Raw genomic sequence first — 15,076 nt, forward strand, 5'->3', positions numbered from 1 at the left:
CTCTCCCTCTAGAATGTAAGGTGTGCAGGCACCTTGTCTATCTTACTTCTCATTGTATCCTCAGTGTGTAGAGGTGTTTGATATCGTGTGTTTACACTAAATATTGGTTACATAGGTAATAAAGAGGCATCTTTGACTTCACTGGCTCCTATGTTTCTCATCCAACAACATCCACTCAACCAACTGTAAGTCCCATCTGCTCCACGTCCTAACCACGTGTGAATGTGTGTTCTCTTTTCTTTAATGCACTTTCATTGGTGCCCTGTGATTATATACCATAATGTGGTATAACGCGACAGGAACATGTTGCACACAGCACTTGGTGTGCCTCCCTCCACCTCACTTCTACTCTATCACCTCCCCACACATGTCCCTGAGATTGGTCTTGGTGATTTTTACATATGTAGTAGCATTACTGAAACTATTGCCTTCCTCTTGTCTCTTTCCCCTTCCATTTAAGTCCACTAGTGAGGATGTGATACCATTATTAGAATTCCTTCCTTCCCCAAGTCTCTGTCTCCCTCCCCTCCCATAAAGCCCCTTCATCACGCCACTAGTGAGGATGTGGAAAAACAGGAACACTTATAAATTGTTGGTGAGGTCGCAAATTAATGAAACCACTACTAAGAAAATCAGTGTGGAGCTGTTTTAGAACACTGGGAATGGATCCACCATATAATATGGCTACATCACTCCTAGGTATTTTTCCAAAGGAACCGAATTCAGATTATAGTGATACATATATATCCATGTATATAGAGGCAATTCACAACAGCCAAATCATGGAACCAGTCTAGGAGTTCGTCAACAGATTATAAAACTGTGATATGTATACGATGGAATCTTACTCAGACATAAAGAAGAAGATATTTATTAAATTCTCAGAAAAATGAATGGAACTAGAGGATATGACTAAGTGACACTAGCCAGTCTCAAAAAGCAAATTGTTGTGTTTTCTCTCATAACGTAGAAACTAGAGAGACATTTTGTATCCAAAGAGATTTCCAATATAAGAGGAAAACTTCTCTTTCATTCCCGCTCCTATGTCCTAATCCAGCCCAACCTCCCTTTTGAGGAAGACTCCACTGAGACCTCTCAGGTCTTTTTGAGTGTTTCTATCTCTCTCCCATCTTGTTCTCCACTCTACAGCCAAAATAAACTTTCTAAAAGGCAACACAACCCCCATGGGTTTCCCGTTAGAGCCTTCCAAGCGGCTCCATGAGGCTGGCCACTTACCTCCCGAGTCTCATTTCTACAGTCCTCAATCTCTTTGTTCTGGTCCCTCAAGACCTTAATTAATTTATTCATTAACAATAAAACACACACCATGAAATGATGCTCGTCTCATAGGCTGGTTTCTCTTTGTTTGTTATAGAAACCTGGTTTATCTACTCCTAGAGTAGCCATCTCTAAACCAAAAAATACCTTTCAGGATTAGCATTAGCCAAACACATTTTGTGAAATAATGACTCAGATGAATGATCTTCTATATATGTCACTTCATTCAACACATCTACTGAATTTTTAAAAACTGAAATCTCTAGCTAGAGAGTGGACTAAGGGCAATCTATTCTTCTTTGCAAAAAGGCCATAATTCAACTCTGAAGCTGAAGAATCAGAGTCAGCATGACATCATCTAATGTAGTCCATGGACCCTTAGCAAAATTCTGATTGCATTGTCTTTCGGCACAGACATGAGATGCCAAAATAGCCCCAGCTCTGAGAGCTGCATTGTAAGCAGTTTTAGAAATGGAGATGCATTGTTAGCAAACCAAGTAGGTTTAGAAATGGAAATGAGGAAATTTCTCATTCTTCATTTAAATCTAGGAACCCTAAAACCTAGGGACGATCAATTTTCTGATTTTGTGTGTGTGTGTGTGTGTGTGTGTGTGATACTGGAGACTGAACCCAGCAGCCAGCATTCTACCTCTGAGCTACATCCCCAGCCGTTTTTGAGATTTTATTTTGAAATAGGGTCTTACTAAATTGCTGAGGCTGAATGCAAACCTGTGATTCTCCTGTCTCAGCCTTCCTATTCCTGGGATTATAGGAGTATGCCATCACACCTGGCTTGAAGTAATCCTAGGAGACAATTTGACTTTTATAATTTCCCCAAATTAAAATGACACAAATGTTAAACTCCCCTCACACAGTGGTCAACTCTTCCATTACGTTCATTTCCACAATCTGCAAAGGAAATTAATGCCCTGATCCTCTAGCCCTTGCAGTCCTCCGATTACCACATTGGCCCTACTTGGTTGAGGAGATGTTTGTTTCCCTAACCAGAAAGGGAAGCAAACGTTGCGTTGTAAGGGGGATTGGCAGTGTTTTGTTTAACTGGAGAGACTGTGTTTTGCCTGGCTCTTGGAGTCAATATTTGCACAATTGTCTCTGAATGGGACACAGCACAAAATCTGCATACCTGCATGGCCTTACATAGTATCTCTGACAGGGTTTAAAGTCAGAGAAAAAGAAGTTAAACTACTGCTTCTCCTACCAATTAGCTTTGTGATTTTGCATGTCACTTAATATTTTTTAGTCACAGCCCAGAAGGAAGAGTGTATATAGATATATAAATCATATATATATTACAGAGCATTATTCTTAAATGATATGAAAAAAGGACTTAGTGAGATTCATGCTTTATAAAAATTAAAGGCATTTTATTATTTGTATGTGTATTTGTGAAGTCATACATATTACATGCAATTAAGGTGAAGTATAAAATTTACTTAATTATATGTATGTATACATAATTTCATATGTAATTTGATATGTACTATAAAAGATTTAAAAATGGAAAATTTATACTCTTCATTTAAAATAAACTATTCTCTAAGTGATATCTTCCCATTTTATTATGACTCATGGGAACATTCTTAAATTAGCAAAGTTGCCAGACATGGTGGCACACGCCTGTAATCCCAGTATTTGGAAGATGGAAATAGGAGGATCATAGGTTCAAGACTAGCCTCAGCAACTTAGCAAGGCCATCAGTAACTTAGCAAGATCCTGTTTCAAAGTAAAGAATAAAATATGGAGTAGGGGGTAGCTAAGAGGTGGAAATCCAGTACCACAAAAAATAAATAAATTAGCAAAGTTTATAGTGCTCATTCATGATTCTAAAATGTAATACTGTTATAAAAATAACAAGAGACTACAATAATGGCTAACAAGAAGCCAGAAACAAAACCAGTAATTAAGTGGCCATTTGAATATTAATGTGGACAAAGAGAAGCCACTGGAATGACCCCCGTGAGTATTCTGGAAAAGCACAGCAGAGAAGATGGGGACCTGGTTTGTAGCTTAGGTTCTGCCATCAATTAGCTGAATGTATATAGATCATACATACTTGACTCTCCTTCTACCGAGTGCTTTAATAGGAATAGTAAAACCTGACATTTTAAGAGAGCTTTGCCATGCAAAAATATTTTCATGTATCATCTGTTGGGATTCTCCTCTTGAAACTAGCCTTCAGACTGTGTTCTGAGGAGCCAAAATATTGTCTATGGCCACAGAGACTCCTGCAGGAAGTTAAGATCACATTGGAAGGGGCCTCAGGAGCCCAGAACCAATTTCATCTAAGCAAATCCATAGTTACCCATTTCATAAATTAATATTTTACATAGATGTCCTCTGGATAAACAAATAAATCTACCTTCCTCTAAACACAATATGGAATTTCCTTCCAGGCTTTATGATTCTCATTTTCAAAAATTAAAATCTATGACTATGAAACTATTTGTAAGAGGGTTGTTGTATTCAAAAGACTTAAGGTTATTTTTAGAAGAAATCAATCTTCTCAGAAATTCGCTTAAGTCATATTCACTTTCTTTACTGTATTTTTCTGAATTATTTAAATGTCCAATATTATATATAGGTTACTTTCAAAAATATAAGAAAAATCCTAATTTGAGGGGAAAATGATCAACTCTCATTTTTTGAATTTGTTTAACTAAAACAATAATTTTTTTTACCAAAAGTGAATTCAGGGTGACTATATTTTTTGTCTAAATGAGATACTTTTGATAATGACAAAGAACATTATTAATTATTAATCTGAAACAGTGGAAGTAAATTAGACTGCCCCAGGCTAAGAGGGTTATCTAGTCTTCCTACAGATAAAAGATGTGACACTCATGGGATGGTAAAAACACAGGGATCTCTGGGGCAAAATCAACCTGGCAAATACCCAGCATCTCCTTGAATCCATGATGCCCATTTCTGGTAATGGAGGAGGGAGGGACAGTGTCTGCTTTCTCATCTACAATTTCCATTTGGTTGGGATCCAGGTTTGTGGGATACAGGGAGACAAACGCTCTGTTCCATCAGCCCTGTTCGGTATGAATGACTGAAAATTATAGTGAGAAAGTTAATGACAGCAGTTTGGCTAATTGAAAGCTTTCCAAAACTAATGAGTCTCACTTAATACAGAGCCTTGGTGCTCAGCAGCACAAAACAAGCTCCGGTGCTAAACAGAGGAGGTGGTGGGCAATGCTTCTGCACAGGAAAGGATATAGTGATGCCATGATTCCACCTCCACACTAAAGGGTTGGAGGGAATTGTGCTGACATGGCTGTGAGTCAGTTAAGGGACCCCTAAACAAAGCCTGTTTTACTCATGGATTATATGGTTTATGAATTTCCATGCCAAACAATAAACAGGTTCTCTGCATAACATGGTATTTTCCAGTAAACTAATGAATGTCAAAGAGAAGACGAAATATCAAAGACAAAGAACCTCTATGTCAAAGAGAGAGAGAGAGAGCATGAATTTTTGCTTCCTTACAGTGGTAAATGTAAGAGTTGTTAGCAAAAATACAGTGGCAAAGTCTTGTCCTGTATTAAAGAACATGGCTGCCCTTCCTCTCTGACTCCTGGGAGGAAGCCTTTAAGCCCATGGGATTTGCTGAGTACTAGGAATGTCTGTGTTACTCACATGGACACCACAGACCCAGAGAGAGCCTGTGAGCCTTCAGACTCATGCCAAAGAGACCAACCATGTGATGAGAAGGTTGGAAGTTTTAAGCCACATGCTATCAACTGAACCTGTGGGAAGGGAAAAGGGGCTCGAAGCCAGAGAGTTCAATCATGTGGCCAATGATTCAATCAATTGTCCCTATGTAATTAAACCCCAATAAGAACTCAGGACACTGGAGCTCCAGTGAGCTCCTGGCGGGTAATAGATATGTGTCCGGAGGGTAACCTGTCCTGAAGACAGGGAAGCTTCATATTTGAGACCCTCCCAAACTTTGCCCTATACCTTTGAAGGGGGTAATATTGATATTTACCCTTTATAAGAAAATTGCAATAGTTAACATAGTGCTTTCCTGAGTTCTGTAAGTAGTTCGAACAAATTATTGAAACTGAAAGGTTCATAGGACAACTGAACTTGTAGCTACTTGACCAGAAGTACAAATGGCCTGGGAACCCCTGAACAGAATATCTAAAGAAAGGGCTGTCTTGGAGGGGTAGGGGGGACTATTCCTTAATGTATAAGGTCTGCGCTAACTCTGAGCAGTTATTGTCAGATTTAAATTGCAGGCAAAAAGATTTACTAGAGTCTCAAGATGTTGAATTGCTAAATAATTGCCTTGTCGTGAAAAAAAGCACTTTGATTTTTTAAAATCTTCATCTTCCAATAGGGCTATAATTATAACCTTTAAAGGGCATATTCTGGAGTAAAACTAGCAAAAGTTCTTTAAATATAAAGTGGTATCAATGGAATATATATTAACATCTTGCCAGCCTAGGATAATTTAATGTGCTAGTCCACAAACACAAAAAGACCACTGCTGAGTTTCCACAATTTGGGGTTGACCTTTCATGCAGATTCTCCCACCAAGATACTATATAAATGCTATGCGTTTGCTAGGAGGCTAGCCAGTAGTAGAAGTTCTGTCTCTAACAGAAAAGTATAATGAAGCTGACAGTCTTATCTAGAAATTTAATCAATGGTCTTAGTGTATTGGTATTCTGCTGCCACCAATTAGATTAAGTGGTAACAGCCTGTGATTTAGTTACACCCTTCACAGTTTCCATTGCTCTAACAAACAACAAAGTTCACCAAAAGCAAAGTTCTTTGTGTATATATTCCCCTAAATATTTCCCTTCTGTTTACAATGTATGCCGCATATGCTTTTGATAAGGTATTAAGGTCCTGTTAAAAACATGAGAGAGATTTTGCAAGTGATTGACACATGTACTGACATTTATAATCTTTCCCAATTTCAATAAAGTCTGATAAACTTTGAGGCCAAGAGAAAATAAACTAGTCAGACACCGCAAATCCAGGTCAATCCTGGCAATTTCACCAACAAAAGCAAGGCAAAGTTAGGGGTTTTTTTTCTGTCACTCACTATGATATGATATGATATTTCTAAGATTTTATGCCCTGTTGTAGTCAATCATAGGAGCCATGGTAAAGTGTTAAATCAGAGAACAAAACAAAAGTGGCAATTTGAGAAACAGAAGCTGGAAGACATGTAACGCTCTACTGGAAGAGAATTATACTTGAGTATAGAACAACTCGGGATTCTTCTGAGCTAATATCCCTAGAGTGGAATCATGGGGAATTAGATTGGGTAGAGGTGAACAGGGAGCATCAGGAAAAAGGAAAGATGTGTAAAGCAATTCTTGAGATAGACTAAAGGCCTTGGATCCAAGAAATATCCATCAAAGATGACTTCACATTTCTTGCCTAAAGGCTAGAAAAATAGTTACGTCCAGAGAGAAACAGATAATAGGGAGAAGAAATAGGATTACATGGGAGAATATATGGTGTTTCTTTCATTTGGGATTTGTGCATTCACAGGTGTTTCTACAATCATGTTTTATTTTTTTCATTTTTTTAAAATTTTGTTTAATTTTTTATTGGTGCATTGTAGTTGTACATCTTAATGGGGTACAAGATGGTAGAGGCATACATGCACACATCACTCATTTGGCCCCTCCCCAATTCTCATTCCATTCCCTCTCCCCTCTCTCCTTCTCATGTTTGACTTAATGGTTGACTTTGATATGTTTGTAAATGTATATTATGTACATTAGGAAATTTCCCTCTTTCTTCCTCCCATCCTTCTGTTAGGTTGCCTTATTTGCTCATCTATAGTTTCTCCTCCTTTGTTTATAGTTTCTTCCATGAACCATTTTCTCCCTAGCTTCCACATATTAGGGAGAAAGCATCCAATTTCTTACTTTTTGTGATGGACCAGTCACTTGGCATAATGTTCTCCAGTTCTTTTTCATATGATTTTATTGGTGCATTATAGTTTCACATCATGAGGTAGATCATGTTGACAATGACATACATGCACACAGCTCCCAGTGGGCCCCTTCCACCTCCCTGTTTTCTCCCTTTTCATTACACAATACTGAGATTACTGTTAGTATATTCATATATATATATATATATATATATATATACTACACACAGTTGATGGTGGAGGAAATATGTTATTGTATTAAATCCTAGAGAAAACGGAAGACATAACTATGGGATATTTTTGGCCATGAAAGTTCAGTGGGCAGAGGTAGAATGGTCAAGATCTGAGCCTCCAAAGTCTATCACAAGCTTGGGTGTAATGAACAATATGAAAAGGCCACTACCTGAAACATCAGTGGGGTGGTCGCAGAAGAAAAGTTCAGGCTCTTGATCATGTGACTTTCAGGGTCATATTTTGACATGAATGCTTTGATTATGACTGTTTTAGCCGTTCCTTGTTCACCAATTAATAACACGGCCTAAAACAAAGAAGTTGAGGAAGAAATGAAATGAAAGTATTGCTATTCGATAGATTTGTCCCTTCCCCCTTTCAAAATTCACATGAAGTCTCAACCTCCATATTCTGAGATGTATTTTCACATTCTCTATAATCTCCAGTATCTCAAACTATGTCATTGGAGATAGGGCCGCAGGTTACATTAGGCCATGAGGGCTAGTCTAATACAATCTAGTTGATGCCCTTGGAAGAAGAAGAGAAAATTTGGATGCACAAAGAAACACCAGGGATGCACACACACAGAACAAGGATGTGGAAAGACAGAGAGAGAAGTGCCACCTGTAAGCCAAGGGAAGAGGCCTCTGAAGAGACCAGCCCTATCCCTTTCACCACCATGATTGTGGACTCTCGGCCTCCAGATTGTGAGAACACATTGCGATTGTTTAAGCCACCCAAGCTTTGTTTTTGTTTGTTTGATTTTTTTTGTTTGTTGTTAATGGTGTTGCTGTTGAAGCAGCCTTATCAAAGCTGCTCATTAATCAAAAGGTTAGAATTTCTCCTTGGGAAAAATAAGCCAAAATTCAACTTCTCCCAACTAACACATCAGAAATAATAACTTAATTAGGAATTAGGACCATTTAACTCTAATGCTGTCACTGGAGAATGATAAAAGGAATATATTCATCTAGTTAATATTTTCATTTATTCTAAACAGGAACAGAAGCCATCTAAAATAAATGCAGGATACTCTGTGTTTTCAAGTGACCTTTTAAAATATGCTATTTTTGATAAAAGTTAAAAAGCCATACCTTGCCCTGTTTAGCCATGGTTTTAATTAGAAAGTCGGTCCTCACATTATCAACATTAGGCACCAGAATAGAGCCATATTCTGGGGTGATATCAGATGGATACACATATTCCTGGGCACATGTGTTCCAATGCATCCAGGTACCTAAAGTAAACAGAGATCTTTTACATCTTTCTATTAATGATATAACTCCTACTGTAATAAGCAGACATCTGTGAAATCTCATGAGGATACCTTCCAAATACTCCCCATAAGATAAAAATCACTAAAATTAGAGATCTCCTAATACAAGTATGTGTTAGCTTAGACAAAATTTCCCAAGGAACTATTCCAAAATGGTAATATTGGGAAATATTAGGAAGTATCTTAGAATTTTTACTATGTAAATTTTCAATAATACAGTATGTATAAAAATATAAAACAAAGTAGCATGTACCTGAAATTATTAATAATTTTAAAATGTCTAATCTCACTTTTTGATTAGGTAAAAGGTTCTAGGATATCATGGACATGCATATATAAAAATAATATATAGTTGTATATTGTATATATATATATATGTACTTAATATATATGTTCTTTAGGTATATGTATATAACATAGTAATCTTAAAGTATATAGAGACATTATATATATATATATGTAGACAAATATATAGACACCTATATTTGGTTAAAAATTATACTTCAGACTGATCATATTGAATGAATAGCTGAAATGAATTCGCTTTGAAGACCTTTTTTATTTTCCTTAGATCATTAAAAGTTCAGTGCACAAGCCGGGCGTGGTGGCGCACGCTTGTAATCCCCGCGCTTGGGAGGCAGAGACAGGAGGATCGCGCAGGTTCAAAGCCAGCCACACTGGCATAAGAGACCCTGTTTCCAAAAATAAAATAGGTCTGGGAGTGTAGCCCAGAGGTAGAAGGGCTTCCAGGAACCCCAGTACCACCAAAAAAAAAAAAAAAAAGTTCAGTGCACAAGAACCAATCTACTATATATAATCATAGTGCACAAATTTTTTAAAGAGAGGAAGGAAACAATGGAGCCCTTTGGTTCTTTATCACAATTTTTTTAAAAAAATCATTTTTCTAAGGAAAAGAAAATGTTCAGTGGACAATATATTTAACCAGGGGAAGATGCACGTGTGGGAGACGATGTAAATATCTCTTGAAACAATTAGTTTTCACTACACACGAACCTTTTCCATTTTAATTTTACTGCCAAGAGTTCTAATGTTTTGCATTTTTGACAGCATTACCCCCATGTGTCCTTTCCCAGTGCCCCGGCAAGCTCACCATCGGGTGCCACGTAGTAGTCAAACACGGTGTCTCCCGGGTCCACCTGAGGCGGCAGGTGTACAGCTGGTCCTGGCCAGGCACGCAGCCAAAGCTCCAGCCTGCAGCGGCCGTCCTGCTCCAACACAGCACCCACACTCCACATCAGGGCAAAGATGAACAGCCTCCCCAGGTGCTCTGGCTCCACCTCCCCGCCGTGCTCCTGAGGGTACAAGAAACATTATCTTCTCATGACTTAATTCTCAAACCAAAACTTTGCTCAATGAAAATAGTAAAGCTGGAAAAGAGACAAGAGATTTCCCCCACCCCCTAAATAAGCACAAGGAAAAGGATAATTACAACTGGGAAACAAATAAAGAACTTATCTCTAGGAATACCTAGCTGGTTTTTAGAATGAATTAGGGATACTTATTAGATGACTTTGTTAACCAGCAACCAGATTCCAAGTCTATGGCTTGCTGTGTGGGGAAAAAAAAGACATGGAGAGTAAGTACAAAATATGTGGGGTCTGAGTTTGAAACACTCCCCACACACACACACTATAACCAAATATAATTTCAAATATTTCACATACTGTATTTTCCACACCGTATGGTCCTGTTAGGAGGGAAGAATCCTCTAGAAAGTGGAGTGGTACCTTGGTGGGGATCAGGCCCTGCAGCATGTCGAGGCTCTGCTGGATCACAAAGGCCTCCAGCACCTCCATCTTATATACTAAGTTCTGGATACTGAAACGATACAGATCCGGGAAAGTCTCGGAGTACAGTTGACGCAGAATTTCAGCTTCCTGAGGGGAGCGTTTCTTCAGAAAACCCTGTGAGTTCACAGATTTGTGCATTCGTTAAACCTACTAGCATACCAGAAGATGATCATTTAGGTTTTTAAAATATTCATAAATAGTTGTAATGATATTTAAAGGTTATACTTCACTAAGCATGTGTCAGGCCTTGCTACAAATCCCTTCATGTGTTAATCTATTTTTTCTTCAAAACAACTCAGTGAGGTAGGAATTATTATTATCTTCCTTCTATAGATGAAGAAACAGAAGCTCAGGACAATTAAGTAATAACCCCAGTGTCCTACATTGACAGGTGGCTATGCCAGAATTCAATCCCATAGTCCCCAGTGTGACAATATTCTGTTGCTACAGCTCTACATATACTAAGGTCCTGAAGCTAAGATGGAGAATCAGTCATCAGCTCTTAATTAAAATACGCTAGAAGAAAATCAGGAGGCATGTACATTGAAATAAGTCAAGAAGGAAAACAGAAATGAAAGATGAAAAAAGGCAATCTACACTCAGGGCTTTAAAATGGGAAGCAAAAACTTACCACAATTTACTACTTTCATCATTTCTTATTAAGTCAATAAGCAATATGGGGAAAATATTAAAGAATTTTCCAGAAAATGGAAAATCCAGTCATTTGGGAAATCCAGTGTTAAGAAAGTACATGTCATTTGTGACAAAATACCATTAATTATGTAATATTATCTTAAGATGAATCAATATCTCTTTGATCCAGAGACTAGCTCATTCCTCACTTCAATATCCCATAAAACATTGGGGATTCTGAACAGAAACAATTAAATATTGATTCTGAATTTCTCATCAGTTCATGAATGTACCATGACTCCACCTCAGCAAAAGCATAAAATAGCACTTTGAGATTATGAGACCAAAAATCAACATGCACAGCCAGGCGTGGTGGGGCAGTACTTGGGAAGCTGAGACAGGAGAATTGTAGGTTTGGGGACAGTCTCAGCTAGGGATACTCTCATCAACCTAGCAAGACCCTGTTTCAAAACAAAAAATATTAAGCAGGGCTAGCGGGTATATCTTGGAGGTAGAATGCCCCCTGGGTTCAATCCCCAGTACCGCAAATAAAATAAAATACGAAAAAGAAGAATCACTATGACAGGCAACCAACAAGCTTCCCAGAGCTGGCAGGACCCCAGCAACACTTCCAACCTGTGTCTGCCTTCTAACCACATTCTCAGAGCAACCTGCACTACCCTAAACATTTCCAACTTGATTCTCGGTGAGTATAACTTCCTCCTAGCCGTGTGCAAAAGGAAACCGCATTATTTAAAAGCTTATAAAAGTATTATCAAGTAGGTACAGCATTAAGGGAAAGGTCTTAACTTCAGTCTGAACAGGCTATAAAAGACGCTCATTATGTAAGGAGCAAACTCTACATATTTATTACCTAGTAGTATAAATGTATTTTTAAAGACTTTTGTGAAGCTGAAATATTTTGTTTGGTTTGGTTTGAATGGATTTGGGTCGGTTTGGGCTGATACTAGGGATTGAACTTAGAGGTATTCTACCTCCAAGCTACACCCCCAGACCAATTTTATTTATTTATTTGGAAATAGGGTCTCACTGAGTTTCTGAGAGCCTCGCTACATTACTGAGGCTAGCTTTGAACCTGAGATCCTCCTGTCTCAGCCTCCCAGGTACTGGGATTACAAGTGTGCGTTGTCACACCCGGCAGGTACTGGGATTACAAGTGTGCATTGTCACACCCGGAAAGTTGAAGTATTTTGAAAAAAGTCACATAAATATGTTTTTACTTGAAGATTGCTCTATCTGTGGTTATTCACCACAGCTATATGTAAACAGAACAAATGGATTGTGGTGCTCCTAAAATCAAAAAGGCCTGGGTCTCCTCCACCAAGTTTTAATTTTGTAGAATTGGAAGCTAACTCATTATGTGAGTTTTTCAAAACTGGCTTTGGTAATTAATTTTGCAAAGCTGGGGTCAGGAAGCCCTGTTCCTTATTTTCTTTAATAGCCAGATAATTCCATTGTAAAACATAAAATCTTTGGAAGTATTTTTAACAGTACATTCAACTTACATGTCCATATCATTTTGTTACATATTCCATTTATTTAGACCTTTATGCTTTATCAAATCTAAACCCTATTGCAACCCAGAGTTGTGTAACTTTTGGAAGGACATTAATAAAAGTTAGAAATAACTTTAATTACTCATACAGAAATAAAAGTTCAAAAATATAATGGCAGTATGAAATAAATATCTGCTTTTTTGTGTGTGTTGCCAGGGATTGAAGATTCTACTTTTGAGATATAACCCCAGCTCAATTTTATTATTTTTTTTTAATGTCCTCACTAACTTACTGCAAGCTGGCTTCAAATCTGTGATTCTCTTGTCTTGACCTCCCAAGCACTGGGGTTACAGAATTGCACCACAATGCTCAGCATAAATATCTACTTTATTTAAATTAGAATTGTTCAAGAAAAATCATCTTCAAAATATGTATGTAAATGAAAATAATAAACTTGACCAGCTATGTAAAAAATGACTGGCCACATGGCTTATATAATAAAATCTTACCTTACATTCTAGCGTTGATTTAGTAAAACATCTAAGTATACCAGGCATTTAATTATAGTCTAATTCTAACCAATGTATTTAGAATATATTGGTAGTAATAAACATATATCAGATCACGAATTGAAGAGATGCCATTTGAAATAGTATTTCCAAATGCATACTTAAAACTAATATTATGACTACTGAATCTCATAAAAATTCTTTATATGCACGTTTAACAAATTGTCTTCAGGTTAACATTCTAACGTGGTTGTTCCCAATTTTTATGTGAAGGAGTACCTTTTAAAATATTATGAATCCACAAAGTGATCAAATTAAACTTGCAGCCTGTGAGGGGCAATCAGGCTTTGATGCCCCCGTGCATTCAGGGTCTTCCATAAACATTAGTATGTAAAGGCAATTATAGCGCCAGCTGCAGAAAAATCTGCACACACACAAAGAATGCAAAAGGGTCTGTTTCCCTTTGTAATTATACAAAAGAAGGATTCAATCATACCTCCAGAATAGGACTCCAATCAAGGATAGATGAACTCATGAAAACCATGCCATTCCTGGAGACGGTCGCGGGAGAAGCATTGTCAATGTTATGAGGCTCAAAAACGATCTTGCAGTTTGGAGCCATGGGAATCCGATCGCCATTGGCCAGGGTCAAGGTTTTATTATCGTCCAAAACCGAATTCAGATTTTCAATCCAGATGGCATCTACTGGACCATCAAGAACTATCCAGATGTGTTCCCCTAGAGCAACCCACCGAAGGGGGGGAACATACATACACACAGGTATATATACACATCCCAGGAAAGCTTGAAGAAGTACTTTCATTTGATATAATTTTAAATAAAGGCTTGATCTAAATGATTCTGCTACCACATAAAACTTTTTAGTTTATTTATATAGCAAAAGTATATGGCCCATTATCAAATCAAAAAGTCATTTGTTCTTTGGACAAGCATTATTTAGTACCTTGCTTGTGTCAACATCATTCCAAGACCTGAGAATATTATGGTAAGTAAGACAGTGTCCTGCCTTCACAGACCTTATATTCTAGAGGACAGATGAATAGCCATCAAACAAAAAGGCGAGGAAAAGTATATGAGAAACATTCCTTCCACTAGGAGCAGAAGGCTGAGGAAGGGGAGGACCCACTGTGACAGGTTAGAGTGGGATTAGACTGAAAGGAGGCATTCTGAAGTCACCAGATTTTTTTCAGGGGCACATCTAGAGACAAAACCTATTAGGAGTCATTTGAGGAGATAACTGGGGGCTGAGAAAATGGCCAACAGAGCAGCATGTCCTGCAGGAATGCAACTGCAGTGTTAGGTGCTTGACTTAGTAGTAACACTCCTTTTGACTTCCTAACTATTAGCTTCTCTTACTTACAACACGTTAGCCAAGTTTGTGATTCTAAGTTTCCTTTGACTTGAAAACACAGCAAATATTCTATTTTAAACAAAATACTTTGAGAATTCTAATTCTCAACTAGTAGTGGAAACAAAGTTGTGATCTAATCACAACTCATTTGGAAAGAGAAAATCATGTGTTGCCTTTTATGAGGATGGGAAAAAATTCCTCTGAGTTATTTTTTCTTCTTTTTTTTCTCTCCTTCCTTTGTTTTTTGCTTTTGGTTTTAAGGATTGAACCCAGGGGCATTCTATCTCTGAGCTACACACCATCTGTATTTTTTTTTTTAAACAAGGTCTGAGTTGCTGAGGCTCTCACTACGCTGCTGAGACTGGCTTTGAACCTAGATCCTCCTACCTCAGCCTCCCAAGTATTGGGATTAAGGCATGTACCACCACACCCAATATCTCAGGTATTCTTCCAGGTGAACTTTGGTTACTGCATTTATGTTTACACTGGATTTTTTAACAAATCGGAAATAAAATTTTATTTC

General features: G+C 37.7%; 1 protein-coding gene across 1 annotated transcript in view; it reads right to left on the reverse strand.

Moving 5' to 3' along the window:
- The window catches only part of DNAH5 (dynein axonemal heavy chain 5), a gene marked incomplete at its 3' end in the record, with an annotated part of 279,406 nt that overhangs the window by 116,104 nt on the left and 148,226 nt on the right, over nt 1-15,076 (reverse strand). The window contains exons 43-47 of the mRNA XM_080703060.1: nt 13,678-13,919; nt 10,460-10,636; nt 9,823-10,024; nt 8,530-8,672; nt 7,608-7,742 (exon numbers count right to left, since the gene is read on the reverse strand). Coding sequence (XP_080559186.1) covers nt 7,608-7,742; nt 8,530-8,672; nt 9,823-10,024; nt 10,460-10,636; nt 13,678-13,919 — 899 coding nt within the window. The remainder of the gene's footprint in view (nt 1-7,607; nt 7,743-8,529; nt 8,673-9,822; nt 10,025-10,459; nt 10,637-13,677; nt 13,920-15,076) is intronic.

This window comes from Muscardinus avellanarius (assembly GCF_963383645.1).
Source record: "Muscardinus avellanarius genome assembly, chromosome: 1".
In the NCBI taxonomy this organism is placed as follows: Eukaryota; Metazoa; Chordata; class Mammalia; order Rodentia; family Gliridae; genus Muscardinus; species Muscardinus avellanarius.